The 18,310-nt window shown below is 43.2% G+C and overlaps 1 protein-coding gene across 5 annotated transcripts in view; it reads left to right on the top strand.

Moving 5' to 3' along the window:
• Window positions 1-16,162, top strand: part of ABCA9 (ATP binding cassette subfamily A member 9) — a 62,972-nt gene extending 46,810 nt beyond the window's left edge. For all 5 annotated transcript variants that reach the window (XM_040452216.1, XM_040452214.1, XM_040452212.1 and 2 more), the window contains 14 exons: window positions 1,004-1,123; window positions 3,307-3,375; window positions 3,824-3,915; window positions 5,143-5,263; window positions 5,859-5,976; window positions 6,722-6,813; window positions 8,964-9,124; window positions 9,967-10,042; window positions 10,117-10,211; window positions 10,766-10,885; window positions 11,087-11,227; window positions 12,070-12,149; window positions 14,942-14,997; window positions 15,129-16,162. In XM_040452216.1, the coding sequence (XP_040308150.1) occupies window positions 1,004-1,123; window positions 3,307-3,375; window positions 3,824-3,915; window positions 5,143-5,263; window positions 5,859-5,976; window positions 6,722-6,813; window positions 8,964-9,124; window positions 9,967-10,042; window positions 10,117-10,211; window positions 10,766-10,885; window positions 11,087-11,227; window positions 12,070-12,149; window positions 14,942-14,997; window positions 15,129-15,227 (1,440 nt within the window). In that variant the 3' untranslated portion in view covers window positions 15,228-16,162. The remainder of the gene's footprint in view (window positions 1-1,003; window positions 1,124-3,306; window positions 3,376-3,823; window positions 3,916-5,142; window positions 5,264-5,858; window positions 5,977-6,721; window positions 6,814-8,963; window positions 9,125-9,966; window positions 10,043-10,116; window positions 10,212-10,765; window positions 10,886-11,086; window positions 11,228-12,069; window positions 12,150-14,941; window positions 14,998-15,128) is intronic.
• The last annotated feature ends 2,148 nt before the right edge of the window (window positions 16,163-18,310 follow it).

The following is an 18,310-nucleotide window of genomic DNA, read 5'->3' as shown; positions in this document are numbered from 1 at the left end:
TGTCGGGCTCTGGGCTGGTGGCTCGGAGCCTGGAGCCTGTTTCCGATTCTGTGTCTCCCTCTCTCTCTGCCCCTCCCCCGTTCATGCTCTCTCTCTCTGTCCCAAAAATAAATAAAAAAACGTTGAAAAAAAAATTAAAAAAAAAAAAAAAAAGAAAACACCATACAATTCCTTTAAAAATGCCCAGTAAAAAGTATAAACACTGGAAGGACAAATTACTAAAAATAAAACTAAAACCAAAAAACATAGTAAGCTTATACAGCTGTTTGCTTAATATCAGCAATAAAACAAAGACACCTGCAGGAATTAATTATAGCACCCTGCGTCAGTGAGGAGGCATAAAATACACACGGATTCATGGTTTATAAGCAAATAGAGTGTCACCATCGTTTTGAAAAATTATGTTAGTAACTGTTGAAAATTCAAATTCACATAAATGTTAACCTGCATTTACACTTCTCAGAATCTCAGAACGTTTCCTTGAAGACGGTGAGTGTCGATCTACAAGGGTTTGTGTAGACCATCATTTACAGGGGCAGAGACATGGAAACAGCACACTTGCTGAAGGCAAAACCGTTGAATCCTTGCACATCCAGTCAAGGAAATACTGTGCAGCTATGAAGGTGGAATAGCTGGTGTGCCTAAACCCAAACAGGTGTCTATGACCTGCTGTGAAATGGAAAAAAAAATCCAGAGTAATGTGTAAGAAATAGCCCTTTTGTCAGATTCCGAATTTCAGCAAGGATTCCAAGCTGATGTGTGCACGCGTTGAATTTGAGAAGCCCTGTTGTGTCTTACAAATGTCAGTCACTCCAATACAGAATTGTGACACAATCTTGTGTCACAAAGAAAAAAAAGAAAGCAAACATGGTGGCAGTATGGCCTTAGGAGGCAAAAGTTGAAAATGGGAACCTTCATGAGATGAATTCTCACTCTCTCGGAAAACATCCTAGAATTCAGATTCTTTCACGTTAGTGAAATTAGGCTGCACTTTATTTTTTAGATCACCATCTTCTCGATAGTTGCTACGGATCTAAATGAATATGGATTTCTGGGGCTATTTCTCTGCACCATATTAATACCACCTTTCACACTGATTGGCTCTCTATTCATTTTCTCCGAGGTAAGTAATTTCACACCTGCCATAGGGTCATGAAATGCGTAGCCATTGGAGATAGCTTAGAATATTGTAAAAATGTAGGTGGAGTCTTTATCTGTACAATACTTGAAGCCTCTGTCTTTGGAGAGATCATTCTCTTATCATAGGCAAGGGTCATGTTAGTCAATAAGGAAGTTCCGCCTTGGTTCATGAAGGTCAAAGGCAACTCCACAGTAGTGGAATGTTATAATTCTCATGATAACCCTCCCTCGTGGGAACAAATGACCCCAGTGGGAGGCCAATGAGATGTGCTTTTTCTGTTCATTTTAGACATATTAGGTTTAAGCTTCCTAATAGGCATGCGGTGGGAAATATGTAGCCGGTAGGATGTTGGAGTCTGAAATTCAGCATGTGGTTACTGAGATTCATTAGCATATAAGTGATATCTAAAGCCATGAGGCCAGATTATATAACCTCCTGAGTTGAGTCAGTATAAAAACTGGGCCAAGGGTTTGGCCTTGAACTCCAAAATTTAAAGATTGGGAAGAGGAAGAGTCAGCAAGTCAGGTTGAGAAGGAGCCCATGAGGTAGGAGAAAAAATGGGGGACCGTCGTGTGCCAGAATCTCTTCTCAGAAACTCTCCTTAAACACTAAAAGCATCCGTACGCTGGGTTGTGTGCCAGATGGCAATAAAGAATGTTTCAGGAAGGAGGGAGCGATTCAGCCATTAACACAGAGGTCTTAAAAGTTGCCAACCGAGAAGAGACCGCTGGATTTGACTACATGGAAGCCATTGGTGATATCAACAAGATACAACTCAATGGAGGTTGAACCCAAAACCCAACAAGAGGAAGCTTAGTCGATAATGTGAAATGAGGAAGGGGTACAGGGCCTAGGGACAGAGACTTCTGGTTTTGCTAAAAAGAATAATGGGGAGATGGAAAAGGAGTTGAATGAGGAGAATAGTAAGCAATCATTTCAGAAAGTAGTCAGTAGCACTGACGGGAAGTACTAAAAGACTCCTTGCCCTACTTTTCACGTGAAGTCAGCAAAGTTGATGGCTTTGTTGTTGTTGTTGGTTTGTTGTTGCTGTTTTATCATAGCCTCCTCCTCGGCATTGGATTCAATCAGGGTTAGTGTTTTGCCGCGTGAGTCCGACAAAGAGAAGGATAAAGGAGCAGCAGTTCTGTATAAGGAGGAATTGTAACAACAGACCAGGGAATGACGCAGTTAAGGAAATTAGGAGGTTTGTGGACAGTGAGACAGGGGTTGGGTCGGTGGGTTGGAGGGTCACCAACTCCAAATCACGGAATAAGGATAGTAGAGCAAGGAAGCTGAAAAAATAAAACATGGTAGACAGGGCAAAGATTAGGGGGTCTGAAGTTGATTTGGGATGTGGTCCAGTTATTGAAAGTGGGTGACCAAGGCACGTAGGAGAGCAAGATCATTTGAAATAACGCCAGGGTCCTGGCAAACTGTTCAATGAGAAAAAAAAAAAAAAAAAGCCATCTTTTCTAGACGGTGGATGGCGGTGATGGTGGATGGCGGTGGTAGAGATTCACTATCTTAGCTTAAAATTGTTCAGAAAAAGGTCCTGGGAAACACAGCTCAAGAAACAAAATTAGCTCTTTACTCTTTATTTACTAAAGATTTGGGGGATGTTTCAAAACGTATTGTGACTCTCGTGAAAATCATGCCCTTAAGTATTATGCCTGTGTATTATGTATGCACGTATTGTAAATCTAATGACAACCATGGAAAACTCCAGGCGAATAGCTTTTGTCTTTAGCATGAGGGGTTGTCAGGACTGTTCTCAGAGCTGGTGGAGCAAGGGACGGAGCAACATAAGGGTTCCAGGGCCGTTGGAGAAGAAGAGGCAGAAGGAATGCAGATGTAGAGAGCAAGGCAGGTGAAATTAGGGGAGAGGGTTTGTCTTAAGATGAATCCTGCCCATGGCTTTGATGGGTCAGGACAAATCCTGCTGACGCAGTGTATAGAAGCATCTGAGCTTAGAGCCAAGCACAGGATAACAGGACACTGAGTGACCTTGAAAGCAAGGAAGACACATTACACAGAAATTGACTTTTACCTGATGCACAAGAGAAAACTCTGGCAAGGTCATTTAATGGACATTCGTTTATCTTAGATGAGATGAGATTCAAGAACAGATAGAGGTTCATCTAAACATGCTTTGCCTCATTTTGCAGATTTCTCCTGACTCCACGGATTATTTAGGAGCTTCAGAACATCAGATTGTATTTCTGGCCCTGCTAATAGTAAGAATACATTTCCATTTAAATGTTTTTGCATGAGAGGGAGACATTTGGATGCTTAGCATTGAGTTAAAAAGTTTGATATTGGCCCTTAAAAGTCCAGCATTTTAGGCATCTGAAACAACACCACACACACACACACACGCACGCACGCACGCATGCACACATGGGCTTTAAAGTCTGGACCACTATGTGTGTAAAAATCATCTGACACTGAGTATGAAGTCCAAGTTCAGATGCCATGAATAGCCTAGTACCAACTTACTACTATCTGGTCTGTTGTGGTTTCTCTGAAAACAGTTTCATTGGACATTAGATTCTCTTTCAAACTTGTGAAAATGTTATCAGACCTACCTTTGTACATATGCTCAAACTCCTTAAACAAATTCCAGCGCTGAAATTGTTGTTTTTATGGCGATTTCTAATACTAATTGTCTTTTTCTCCCCTTAGCCTTACCTTCACTTTTGCATTTTTGTTTTTGTTCTCCGGTGTTTGGAAATGAAGTTCAGGAAGAAATTAATGAGAAAAGATCCTGTGTTCAGGTTGAGAAAATTCAAAGAAAATTTCATGTTTTATTTTAATACTCATTGCGGAAAACATTTTAACATGCCTAAGTTGATTATGTAAAAATTACTGCACGGGATTGTTTTCTAGGAATTGTGTACTATACAAAATTATTATAATTCATGCTATTTTAATGAGCTTGCTACAGTGAGAGAAGCCGCATTAGCACACATAAGACGCCAAAAAATTAAGGAATACCGTAATTTCACTTACATACTAGAAGAAAGTTATATATGAGAGGTCAAATCTTTAAAATAATGGCTAAGTGTAGCCAATCCAGGAAGATAGAATAGTCTGAACAAAAGAAGAAAAGTTTATATAAACACCACCTTCCTATAGATTTGAGAAGGCAGCTGGAAAGAACTTTACGTTTGTGTCAAATGATAATAGAAAATTAAATTGAAGCTAAATTTTGGAGGGTTTTGGAATAGAGAAGCATAGAGGAGATTTTGCAGATTGCATAACGGGAAACCGAGACCGGTGTGGTTTGGAAACTTCGCCTAACTTACAAAATATGAATCAAGTTCCAGTGCGAAGTAGGTGTTAGGGCAGGAGTATGACAAGATGACAGCCATGTTTTAGGAAATCTGTTTACAGCAGTAATTTGTAACAGTATGAAGGAGGGAGCTGAGAATCCACAGTCCTCAGTGGTGGGGATGATGAAGCAAAGAATTGAATTGAATTGAATTGAATTGAATTGAATTGAATTGGTAGCAATCAGGAATGGGGGATTCTGACCTATTCCTAAGAAAAGACAGTGCTCACTTACTGGTGATTCTGTGCCCTGGATTTTCTGGGATGCATCCCTGATTCCAACTGTTTTAATCCACAGTTCTTGCAAGGTCTTCAGAACTCCATCCATGTCAAAATTACAGTTGCTAGGTGCCTTTTTCGTGCAAATGGTGGCCCCAAATCCTTTGCCAGAGAGTATGTACTATTTTATTACTGAAAAAAAAAAAAGCCACAACTGACGAGGAAAATTAAACCTAGGCAGAAAGCAAGGATGATGTAAGAGTAGCCTCAGTTGCCTCATTGATGGAAACCAGGCTGTTTGCAAGGCAGACAGTAGAGAGCAGAAAAATGGAGCCTGCGTTGTACTCAGAGTTCATCTATTCAAATGATTGAGCATTCTGCAGAATGTTCACTATTTTTGCGACAAGCTTTTCAACTGGAAACCTGTTATTAACAGACTGTTTTGATTTTAGAATTTCTCCAAGAGGCAGTGATACTTGTCCAAACCCTGAAGAACCCGAAGGGGAGGATAAAGATGTTCAGATGGAAAGAATGAGAACCACAAATGCAGTGACGGTTGCAGATTTCGAAGAGGTCGAGCCACTAAACATGTTCATCCAAGAAAGGGGGCTACTTCCCCATCTCAGTCTTTTGAAAAACACTTTGAGGTTCTTTCATCCTCACCCACGTAGCTCAGTACTTGACATCAGTGACTAAGCAATGCCCACAACAATAAGAGAACAAGGGAGATACACACACGTGCTCGCAGACACAGATTTGTTAATTTAGTTTTCAGGGTCGCAGTTTGGGGAAGCAAAGCTAAACATTACAAAACCTAAGTCAGGCTTTGTGAGTTTTGTGAGCTGAGTAAAGCTTGCTGCAAGAGGAGACAGTTTATCCGGGGCGTGTGTGTGTTTGTGTGCATGTGTGTGTGTGTGTGTGTCTTAACAACCCTGTTGGGTTGGTGGGTGTGTCTATTCCTATTTCCAGAGGAAGGGCGAGGACAGATCATGCGATACGGTGCAAATGTTATCTCCTACAGGGCGACAGACTGGGAGGGCTCACTTGAAAATGGCAGTTTCTGGGGAAAGGACCTGTCTGAGTCATGACTCTGCACAGGGAAAAATGTGGCTGGAGGGAGTGTGGAACACTCCCTCATTTCAAGGTTGTTACTTGACTCTCTCTGCAGAAACCGGTCATCATTGCGAGCTGTCTGCGGAAGGAGTATGCGGGCAAGAAGAGGAACTGTTTTGCCAAGAGGAGGAAAAAAGTGGCCATAAGAAATGTCTCCTTCTGTGTTAAAAAAGGTTGGAGAAAGCAGTTTCAACTGTTTGCAGAGCTAGCTTGACCTCTGGAGATGAGTTCTTTGGGAGGGAATAATAATTCCTGAATATGGGGCCCTCTGTTGATGATTCTACAAAGCAGCCAGCTCGTCAGCAGGCACAGGCACATCCATCCTGCTTAGAAGCCTCAGTGATGATATAACAGTGGGGTTTTTTTTCCTTGCCTAAGAAGACAGCTACGTCTGTTCTATTAAAACAGGCAAATAGACAAAAAAGCGTAACAGCGGGAGAAACAAACAAAAAACAATAAAACACCAAAAAACAAAAACAAAAAGAGGCAGTCTTCCTGTTAAGAAGGCTGGGGTAGCTTTTAAAGTAATATCATTTATTTCATCCAGGGATTGTGGACAGGAGGGAACTCACTGGGGCCCAGCAGTACATTGTGCATTCAAGCAAACAGCACATGTTGGACAAGGGTCCCTTAAATGCAACAGACTCTGGGATCAAAATTTGTTTCAATTCCAGCTCGGCATCTTATTGGCTCTATGACCATGGGCAGCTTACATATCCCTCCTGAGTTTCTTTGCCTATAAAAGGAAGCCAATAACAACGCTAGGTGTGTGTGGGAGGGAGGAGGGGGGTAGGTGAGATACTATATTCGGGCACTTGACACAGAGTTTGACACATCGTGAGCCCTCCAGCAGTATTTGTTTTTGTTTGTGCTGTAATTATTTGAAGCAATAACTCTGAGCCCACCTATCTCTTTCAGGTGAAGTCATAGGGTTCTTAGGACACAATGGAGCTGGTAAAAGTACAACTATTAAGATGATAACTGGAGACACAAATCCAACCTCAGGGCAGGTCAGTAAACACACAGAAATCTGGCCATTAATGCCGCCTAAAACAAGCATTAACTAATGAACCCCGATGACAATCTTAAAAACACGTAAAGGATCCTTTCTTATTAATCCATTGATTAATGCATTGAATGAAGAGAACTAAGTAAAAATTTCTCTCCTTAATTCCAAAAATAGTTAGGTGCTGAAATAGGGCTACATAGTATCTCTAATATCCTTTTTATCGAATGAAAGGTAGCGACACTGAAAGGAAATGTTTGGGTAAGTAAAGCTGAACACTAGCTTTATTCGTGGTCAAATGATTTGAGGTGTTTTGGTTTTGGTTTTTTTTTTTTTTTTTTTTTTTGACTTGTGTATCCTGAGGACTTGTTGAATCGAATTGCCAAGATCCAGGGCCCAGGGAGCAATCATGAAGAGAGGTTGTGCAGTGGTGTGGTTTGCTACAGAGGTTTCCAAGCTGTCTTTCCATTTCTACGCTTGCCTCACACGGCAGCCGAAGCAGTCCTTAAAAGATGCAGATGAGATCATGTCTCTATCCTACTTAGCATCCTTCAGGTAGATTTGACCCCAAATCTTGGGGCGCCTGGGTGGCTCAGTCGGTGGAACGTCCGACTCTTGATTTCGTCTCAGGTCATGATCCCAGAGTTGTGGGATTGAGCCCTCCGTGCTGAGCGTGGAGCCTGCTTGGGATTCTCTCTCCCTCTTCCCCTCTCCCGCTCTCTCCCCGCTTCTCAAAAAATTAAATGTAAATAAGTAAATAAATAAATAAATAGGAAGATCCAAAATCTTTAGTATGACCAAAAAAGGCCCTGCAAGATCTGGGCTCAGCTCACCCCTTACTCAGATTGGCCTTTGGTCACCTTCCCTCTCTAGGATCTTTGGGTTTATGTTTCCATTGGCAAAGAGTGCTCTTCTTCGGCTTTGCATAGACTTGGTTACCTCCTTCTTGCCACCTTAAAATTCACCTCCCCAAAAGGACTTTCCCCGACTACACTCGTAGCTACGATGGATCTTCGCTTTTTATTCTTTATCACATTTACTGCCTTGAAAGCGTCAAGCGGGGGCTAGAATTCATCCCCATGTGTGCTGACGTGCTTTTATCTCCCATTTCTCTCTCTAGATTGAAAGTTCTGTGAGCCCACATTAACTAACTGTCTCCTCTTTTGTACTGGGGAGAGAGAATATAGCATCAAGGTCAAGGGCTTGGATTCTGAAGGCAGATCCCAGCTTTAACCCCCGGTTTACTTTGTGCGACCTTCTGCCCAGGTTTTTAAATCGATGCACACATTAGTTTTCTCCTATGTGAAACAGGGATGATAAAACTAATATCTGAGTCAAATACAGGTTTTCTAAGGGTAAAGTAATTCAGAACACGTAAGATGCTCAGATTCTGTCACCTACTAAGCCCTGGTACACACGACCTGTTAATGCGATCACATGGCACAGTGACTAGCTCATAAAAATAAAAAAGTGCTATGTGTTGGTATTTATGGGTTCCTGTGGGCCAGACTAGTGCCCAGGACTTTTCGTTTATTGCCTTAGTGCAGGATTTCTCAAGCCTGGCACTGGTAACACTTTGGACTAGACGATTTTTATTGTGAGGGACTGTCCTCTGCGTTGTAGGATATCGAGCAGCCTCCCCAACCTGTATACACTCGATCCCAGCAGCACCCAAGTGTAACAACCAAGAACAGCTGCAGACATGACCAGATATCCTCTGGAAGGAGGACTGCCCCTAATTGAGGATCACTGCCTTATTTTACGACAAACTTGTGAAACAGATCCTATGATTATAGCTAATCTGACATTGGGGAAATAGAATCCTCGATGAGTATCAAATCCTTTGAATGTTTGGATCAATGAAGGAAGTCAAGCAACGGACAACCAAGTAAGCGACCCTGAACTCAATCAAGGTAATGGACTTGGTAATAAAGTCTAAACTACAGTAGAGGGATACGACAATGTGGGATATCTTCCTTTTGATTTCTGGTGTCATTACCATCTTTTTCCTAGAGCTAAGTGATCCCTTATCTACTTTTGCCCTCTTGGCTGCCATGGGTGTGAGAGAAGGGCATCCCTGAAATATGCCCTCACGTGCACATACACATGTATACACAATTTTGGACTGAATGCGAGAATGAACTTTCTGTGCAGGTGGTGTTGAAAGGGAGTGGCGAAGGAGCCTCCCTCGGGTTCCTGGGGTACTGTCCTCAGGAGAACGTGCTCTGGCCCAACCTGTCAGCGAGGGAACACCTGGAGGTGTTTGCCGCCATCAGAGGGCTGAAGAAGGGGGACGCCACTGTCACCATCACACGGTACGTGGGGGGAGACATGCCCGTTCACTACCGGAGGGACGTGGTAGGAATGACGTTGACCCAGAATTAAGGAAGGATTAAGATTCAGATCCTAACTGATGACTCCATTCTTGTGGGAGAAGACTTTGTCACCAAGAAGCCAGTCCAGTGTTGTGTTCTCACACATTAAGCTGGAGAGAAAATGTTCATATTATTATCCTTTTAAAATATAATTTATTGTCCAGTTGGTTTCCATACAACACCCGGTGCTCATCCCAACAAGCGCCCTCCTCCGTGCCCATCACCCACTTTCCCCTCTCCCCCAGCCCCCATCAATCCTCAGTTTGTTCTCTGTATTTAAGAGTCTCTTATGGTTTGCCTCATATTATTCTTAATATGGAAAGAAGTCATTGAAAATATGTATTTGACCACCAAGAAAGGTTCATGAAGTATCCTAGGTAGTTTCAATTTATGATCACTCAGAATACTTTTTTTTTTTAAGAAACTTTTTTTAAAGTTTATTTGTTTATTTTGGGAGAGAGAGAGAGAGAGAGAGAGAGAGAGAGAGAGAGAGCATGAGCAGAGGAGGGGCAGAGAAAGAGGGAGAGAGACTACCAAGCGGTCTCCATACTGTCAGCACAGAGCCTGATGTGGGACTCGATCTCACAGCCATGAGATCATGACCTGAGCCGAAACCAAGAGTCAGATGTTTAACCAACTGCACCACCCAGGCGCCCCGATCACTCAGAATACTCTTTTTTAAATGTCTCTTAATATAGTGGTTGCTCTGATTTGCCTATTCTTCTACGTATATTCGCCATTGTGTGGCGGTAATATGGATTGACTTGCTCCACTCCCTTCAGGTTGGTGGATGTGCTCAAGCTCCAGGACCAGCTGAAGCTGCCCGTGAAGACCTTATCTGAGGGAATAAAGAGGAAGGTAAGAGGGGGGGCTCAGCGTTCCTCTGCACACCCCACATGTCGGCCCCAGACATGCTGTTCCTCTCGTTCCAGCTGTGCTTCGCGCTGAGCATCCTGGGAAACCCATCGGTGGTGCTTCTGGACGAGCCGTCCACGGGGATGGACCCCGAGGGGCAGCAGCACATGTGGTGAGGAGGTGTCATGAGTAACCCTAAGTGAATTTATTAATCCTATAACAACTGACCTTCACAATCATTGTTTATAAGGTGAAAGACACCGCATTATCAGATAATGCAATACTAAAGGGGGAAGGATCAAATGTCTTACCACAGCCAGTTTTTATTCAGGAGAAAAAGATCATTCTAACACCTTAATACTCAGTGAATTTCATTTTCCTGGTAGGTCTTCTGGGTATGCGTGGCCCTTTTTATACTCAACCAAACCCACCTATTATTACTCAGGCTCGATTTCTGCAACATCACCTGATACACAGTTCTTATGGAGGAAAAAAAAAATCCCAAGTCCTTAGGAATATTCTAAGATCATTCAGCCCCAGCCATGCTCTGAATGATATACTCTACCCAATAGTTTGGTTATTTACATGACTGTTGTCCCTCTGAAACTCCTTGCTAATCTGAATTCACTAGTTGCTTCATGGGTGCCAATGGAGGTGCGTTTACAAGTCTTTTCGTCTTGCCCTGAGCATTTCCACTAGGTAACGTGCCCCTTGACCTAACTTTAGGCAGGTGATCCGGGCCACCTTTAGGAACACGGAGAGAGGCGCCCTCCTGACCACGCATTACATGGCAGAAGCTGAAGCCGTGTGTGACCGCGTGGCCATCATGGTGTCTGGAAGGCTGAGGTGGGTGGCCGTCCACACCCACTCTTGGTCTCCAGTGGGACCTGAGCAAAGCACATTTCCCTGCACCGGGTTATCCCCATACAGGGGCGGGAGTGGCTGCCTGCTCCCCCTCTGCATGGCTCTGGCCTCCCGAGGCTGAAATTCACTGGCAATAGATTCATCTTCTTCTCCTGCGTGACTTTGTCTTCCTCCGACCTCCAGATGTATCGGTTCCATACAACATCTGAAAAGCAAATTTGGCAAAGATTATCTGCTAGAGATGAAGGTGAAGACGCCCACCCAAGTGAAGCCCCTCCACTGTGAAATTCTGAGGCTTTTCCCCCGGGCTGCTCGGCAGGAAAGGTAAACATAGGTGTTAGTTTGTTTCTTCGTTTTGTTTTTCCGTTTCCTATTTCTGTATGTTGTGTTTTTTTATTATGGCGAAGAGAAACAAAAGCTTTCCTTGATCTTTTATTTGTTTGTTTGTTTTTTAACTCTATGGTCATTGCGAGTACTTTAATTATTAGAGAAAGGTCCAATTCCAAAGGATACCCCAGCAAAGAAATAAGGGAACAATGTGCTGATTTGGAAGCTGAGTGTTGTAAGGGAATTCACATGTGTTCCTGGTGGTTCTGTCACGTGCCGGGTCCCAATGCACGCGAGGACCTAGGTCATCACGATCCTTTCTAGAGGGTAAAACCATCCCCATTAAATGCGTTAATGTATAAAGCCCATGCCCAGTACTAGACATCAGTCAAAGCTTGGTGAGTGGTGGCTCTTAGCATTTTTGTTATTATCAGTAATGGCGTTTGAGGCTCAGGTAGGTGAGATAATGCCAAATCCTAACAGTGGAGCCTGGAGGTGAACGAAGTCCTTTTTACTTAAATGTGATTCTCTTCTCACGAAGAGGGATGATACGTAATCTGCTCCTTCCCTTCTTGAGGTGTAGATGCTGCCGGTTTCCTCCTTTCTGTCTCCTAATCCCCCCCCAAGAGGAAAAGGGACCCTTACTGTAAGAGCCGCCTCATGCTTCTGCTTTAGTAAAGTGACTTCTTGTTGATTAAGGAGCAGCCACATGATGGCTGCGTCCACCTGCAGATGCGTACAAAATTGGTGACGACATTGTTGCTGCCTTTTCCACATGCGTTCGTCCATGGTTATCTTCTTGAAACCTGAATCTCAACCTCACTCTCTCTTTCTCACAGGTACTCCTCACTGATGGTCTATAGGTTGCCTGTTGAGGATGTGCGACCCTTATCACAGGCTTTCTTCAAATTAGAGATAGGTAAGAGTGACTATTGAGAGATAGGACTCGGGAAAACAGAGAAATTCAAATCTCGTGTAAAACCAGCATAGAGTTATACGGACATGAAATCATACTGCCATACCATAAATAAAGGGTTAAGACTTTTAATCCAGTGGTTCTCACCCACGAGTGAGTTGGCAATGTCTGTGGATATCTTTGGCTGTCACAACTGGGGGTGGAGTTGAAGGGTGTGACTGGTAGGTCGCCCCCAGGTCAAGGCCAGGGATGATGTTAAACATCCTGTAATGCACACAGGTCAGCCCCTCCCATTGCAAAGAATGATCACACTGAGATATCATTAGTGCCAAGGTTGAGAAATCCCCTCCTAATTGAATGAGGCTCTAGAGGGAAGAGATCATTGGCATTTGGGGCTGGAGTATCCACAAATTCTTACAAAAAAATACAAACAAACAATATATGATTGTTTTTGTCTGTATGTACTCTTAAACAGCACTAGATGTTGATAAGGAGGTTCCTCTCTGTTGATATGGGCTAAGCCATAATTCTTTTCTAGACTCTTGGATGGTGATCTTTATATACTGCTTTGATCTACCACGGGCTCGGCATTTGCCTATCACGCCAGTGTACGAAATCTGATAAAAAGCTGAACACCCTCCCCCTCTTCTTGATCTGTGCTTTCTTGTCCCCTGTCCATCATTAGAAGCCCCAGGATTCTAGTTCTTAGAGAAATGTTTCTCCTTGACACAAGGTTAGGATCGCCCCAGATAGCTTTTCTCTTCACTTTCTCCTTCTGCCGGTCACCCTTGCTCTAGGGTCTATGTATCCATTTTCACAATGGGCCATTTTGGCCTAGTGATCAATTTTGCATCATTCCAGTGGGAGGGAATCCCACAACAGACTCAAACCAACATGAAGTGTTTCATAACCAATTGGGAGCAGGGAAGGGGATGTTCCAGGAACGCCGCCTCCCTGGAGTACAATGGAGCCTTTTCTTAAGAGCCTTCTAATGTTTCTGTTTTTAAAAATGTTCCCTCCCACCTCGAGTTTCTTCTGCCGTGTTTAATTTGCTAACAGTAAAGTTCTCACTTGGAGGAAAAACCCAACTTTTTAATCACAGTTTCCCGCTCCCCTGTGTCATGGAAATGTAAGTTAGCATTTTTTTTTCTCTCCGAATGTGAAGTTACACACAGTCACATTCTCAGCTGCGATACATGAATTGAATGAGGTGGGCCCGATAGTGTGCAAGCACAATGCATGCCCATGACCATTCCTCTGTCGTGCTACACACACTCATTCTCCCACGCCATCAGATCACTCTGGGGTTTTGCAGACTGCAATACTCCAGCCTCCCATGCCCACTCTAGGTCGGAGCTGCTTAATATTTGGAGACCCGAAGCTAGGGAGGTAGGATGGTTGGTCTTAACTCCCTTCTTATACTTTTCCCTCCTCTGCTCATAAGCTGATGTTTTAAGCCTCTCCAGTGTGGAGTGTAAGGGGAGGGAAGAAGAAATAATATGACAGCAATGCTTGATTAGATTAAGCTTTGCTTAATCTAAGTCCCTTTGAGCTGTACAATGGTACCAGGGCCTCCTGTGCAGAGATGATCAATCACTGGTCCTTTCACGGGGTACTTTTGTGAGTTCCTTCAAGACTCCCTCTCCCCTCCCGTCTGCCACCTCTGACTACGGCTTCCATTCTGGAGTGGGCGATGCCTTCTCCTCTTGGTCTCTTGGTGTCTTGCAGCCTCTGGGCCACTTCTTGGTATCCCCTTACCCTTCCAAGAGGTCTCTTGGGGTACCCCCCATGGGATGCACCACCTTTGCCTCTCCACAGTCTGAAAGTGCAGGGCCATCACCGTCCACAATCCTTTACATGTTCCCAGACACGAGTCAAGGACCCAACCCCACGTGCCCAGATTGCAAGCCGATCCTACCGCATTCTCTGTCCACATCCGGTAACTGTCCACAAGAAACCTTTGCTTTCTAGTCTTACCTCTCTGTTCATTATTTTCTTCCTTTTACGTGTCCGCCTGTTTGAGGTCTTAATCACAGTCTACATGGATAACAGATGGTAAAAAAAAAAAAAAAAAAGGGAATTAGACAAAGTGTGGTCTATGAAGGGACCATTTGCAAAGGGGCAAGGCTCAGCGTAAGTACCCAAGGCTAGAAACGGGAAAAATGTTGCCATTCTTAGATCCAAAGAGACTAAGAGAGGGAGCAGTGGCTGGAACCCAGGAGTAGAATCACGTAGAATTTCCACCTGGTGCTAAGCAGGGACTTTCAATCAAGGCACAAAGTTGATGTGACGGAGGGAGTGAAGGAAGGAATAAAGGCCTTGAGCCCCCCTCTCCTCTGTCCCTCTTCATGAACTGCCACTGGTGGAAAACACCAGAAAAAGCCTCTTAAGTCAGCCTGTGGAACAAAGATCAGAGTAAAGAAGAGGGAAGGCAGACATAGAGGGGCACATGGTAGTGTTCTAGCCCAAAGGGAACCATCTCCTAGCTTACCCTGCATAGGTGACCTTGAGCCCTTTACGTTGTGTTCCAGTCTTGTGTGGCCCTGCCCAAACTCTAAGACAATGGGAGAGTATTTCCAGCTTGTTACAAGACCATAGGGTGAATCTGCCTCTCCGTGTTCAGTATACGTGCTTCCGAAGCAAGCACATGCCTTTCCATATTTAGTCCGAGAATATCTATTACCTTATATTTTAGAGTTTAAAATCTATTTGCATGTACATTTTTGTACATAGCTTGGTAAAACTCTCCAGATAAAAAGGATGTGAACCCCTCATGTGCACCCATCTTTCTGCAGTTAAACAGAGCTTCGACCTGGAGGAGTACAGCCTCTCGCAGTCCACCCTGGAGCAGGTGGGTCCGTTTTAGGGACTTTATTCCATCCGTGGGACAGAAGTGTACAAGCTGTGCCCGTGCTTTGCACTCGCTTGGAGCTGCGGGAGGCAGCGTGACCTCCCCGTCTCTTCATTTCTTGCCCCTCTCAGGTGTTCCTGGAGCTCTCCAAGGAGCAGGAGCTGGATGACTTTGACGAAGAACTTGACCCCTCAGTTAGATGGAAGCTCCTCCCCCAGGAGGACCCTTGACGCGCCAAATACCCTATGTTGCTCTATAAGCTTCTGCCTCGTTTGAAAGATAATATTTTATATCATTAATATATCTTATCTCAGACATGATATAAAATGCTTTTGAAACTCATGCCACCATTTTTCTCAATAATATTACATATAGTGGGACTAAGGAGCCAAGTCAGTGAGAACAGTCGTGAAACCAGACCACGCGGCTTCTATACCAGCAACGAAATCCCACATTTCATAGGGTGGTCAATTAAAAATGCATTTATTATAGAATGTTTGGGTTTCTGAGGATGAGACAGAGATAGTTTTATTTTCTGTCTTCAAACATCAATATACTGACTATCTTCGTATCCTTTTGAATGAAGTACATAAGTACAAAGTAAGACCTAATCCTGATTTTGGGGGAAAGGGAGGCAGTGATTATTCAACAGCACAGTATTTGCTTTAAAAAAAATTTTATTTAAATTCCAGTTAGTTAAACATACAGTGTAATAGCAGTTTCAGGTGCACAATATAGTGATTCAACACTTGCATACGGCACCCGGTGTTTATCACAAGTATTCGCTTTTGGTAATTCAGTTGATTTGGTTTTTTGTTGTTGTTGTCATTGTTGTTGGTTTTTAATACCTGCATTTTCCTTTTCTGTCATTTTTCAGATTTTCTATTGCACAGTCTATATTTTGTCTGTTGTGACTGTACAGGAAATTTGAAACCTATTAAGTAATTTCAGTAGGAATTTCAATAATCAAGTTGACGAAAGTTTAAAAATTACATATCTTACATACAATCTTGAAACATATTTCTGATTTTGCATTTTTTTTTTATGATGCAAGCGTCTATCCTCATGCTGATCTTAATTTCTCGTGTTGATGTACGTTACGACCTCTCTAACTGGTGACCCTGTAGACAGCTTAAAATCAATGCAATATACTTGTATACTCTTACTTGGGTGTTTTGTTGTTACTGTTACAATTATTGTTGCCAGCTGTTACCGACTGAATTGTGTTTCCCCGAAATTCATATGCTAACGCTCTGAACTGTGTGGCTGTATTTGGAGATGGGACCTTTACGGAGATAATTAAGGTTCAGTGAGGTCATAAGATTGGGGCCTCAATCCAATAGCACTGGTATCTTTATAAGAAGGGGAAGAGATGCCACATCTCTGTGCACTCACAGGGAAAAGATTACATGAAGACATGGCGGGGTGGCTGTTTGCAAGCCAAGAAGAAAGATGTCGCCAGAAACCACATTTTCTGGAAACTATCTTGGGAGTTAGCATTTGGAGATGAGCTGCCTACAGAACCAACTGGACTGCACAGGACCGAGCCATGAAACACACACCACAAAGTCTAAAACAAAACCAAAAAAATGGAACCACTACAAAATACTTTCTGGTATTGTGCTACCGAGATTAATGAGTTTATCGGGTTGTTTGTTACAACAGGTAGTCACTTATATGTTCGCTAACACAGATCGTGCCAGGAAAGGGGTGGGGACAAAAACCTGGAGTAAATATTTCTTGATCAGGACACTGATGCAATTGCCAAAGACCTTGAACTCGTCTAAGCTGCGTGTCCCCAGTCTTTGTCTGGATCAAGATCCTGCAAGGGTGACCCCGTCTTCACTCTCAACCCATTTGGGCCACACCATCCTCAAAGTATAGCCAAACAACCGTAGCTTCCAACCTAAGATATGATGCCTTGGGATCAGTCTACCCTTCCCCATATTATAAAACAGCAGGAAGGATGACCTAACTTAGATGTTATATATAACAAAGTTATATTGAGTGAATGTTTGCAGTATTTGAAGTAGAAAGTAAGCATAATTTATTCCAAGGGCTTAATAAGTGAATCACTACAGGGATTGTGAATAAATAATTTAAAAAAAAATTTTTTAACATTTATTTATTTTTGAGAGACAGAGACAGAGTGTGAGCAGGGGAGGGGCAGAGGGAGAGGGAGACACAGAGTCAGAAGCAGGCTCCGGGCTCCAAGCTGGTAGCACAGAGCCCAACACGGGGCTTGAACCTGCAAACTGTGGGATCATGACCTGAGCTGAAGCCACACACTCAACTGACTGAGCTACCCAGGTGCCCCAATAAATAATTTTAATGACATCGGGTTCATTTTTCTCATACTAGATGTGCGTTTCTCACATTTTATGCCAGATAATTCTTTGTTGGGGGGAGGGAGAACAGAGGGGCTGTCCTATGTATTATAGAATATTCTATGGCAATCCTGACCTCCACCCACTAGATGCCAATAGCAGTCTTCACCTCAATATAACAATCAAAAACTTCTCCAGACATGGCCCAGATCACCCCATCGCATTACAGTTGTACACCTTTAAACCAACGGCTTGGTAATTTTATCATCTTGGAATCAAGTAAAGAATGAATGAAAAACAGTCTTTTTCATTTGGGGGGGTGTGGTTTCTTGCATTGAATACTCGGGACTAACCTGCGAAAATTGTTCTTTTTGCAGACATCTAGAAAATCAGCATTAAAAATGGTCAGTAACACATTTTAAAATGTGTGGGCCCTGGTGTAGCTTCTGTTTGAAGTTCACGTCTCTTTGAACTTTTTAGAGAGCACAAGCTTCAGTGCTGTGTTGCACCATGGTCTGTAAACTATTTCAAGGAGGGAAAATAAAGAACTCAGCACCCTGGTATGTCCTGAATCAGTGCAGCCTCTGAAAACGCAAGCATGGCAAAAAATACTGAAAACTAAATGAGATTCCTCTGTTTGGTGTATTTTAACTTATTTTTTTAAGTTTATTTATTTATTTTGAGAGAGAGACAGAGACAGAGAGAGGAAGGGGCAGAGAGAGTGGGGGAGAGAGAATCCCAAGCAGGCTCCACACGGTCAGCGCAGAGCCCAAAGCAGGGCTCAAACTCATGAACCATGAGATCATGACCTGAGCCGAAATTAAGAGTCGGATGCTTAACTGAGCCACTGAGGTGCCCCCGGTTTGGTGTATTTTTTAATATGCTTCCCCAGGTATAGATGGAAAGCCTTTCCTTTGGGTGGTATCTTGATAGGAAAGGTAAATTTTGAGGCAGACACATCACCATATACGGAAAAATATCCTTAC

The sequence above is a fragment of the Herpailurus yagouaroundi genome, unplaced genomic scaffold, assembly GCF_014898765.1.
Source record: "Herpailurus yagouaroundi ecotype Mexico unplaced genomic scaffold, PumYag 206, whole genome shotgun sequence".
NCBI lineage: Eukaryota > Metazoa > Chordata > Mammalia > Carnivora > Felidae > Herpailurus > Herpailurus yagouaroundi.
This window is presented reverse-complemented; position numbering and strand designations above follow the sequence as displayed.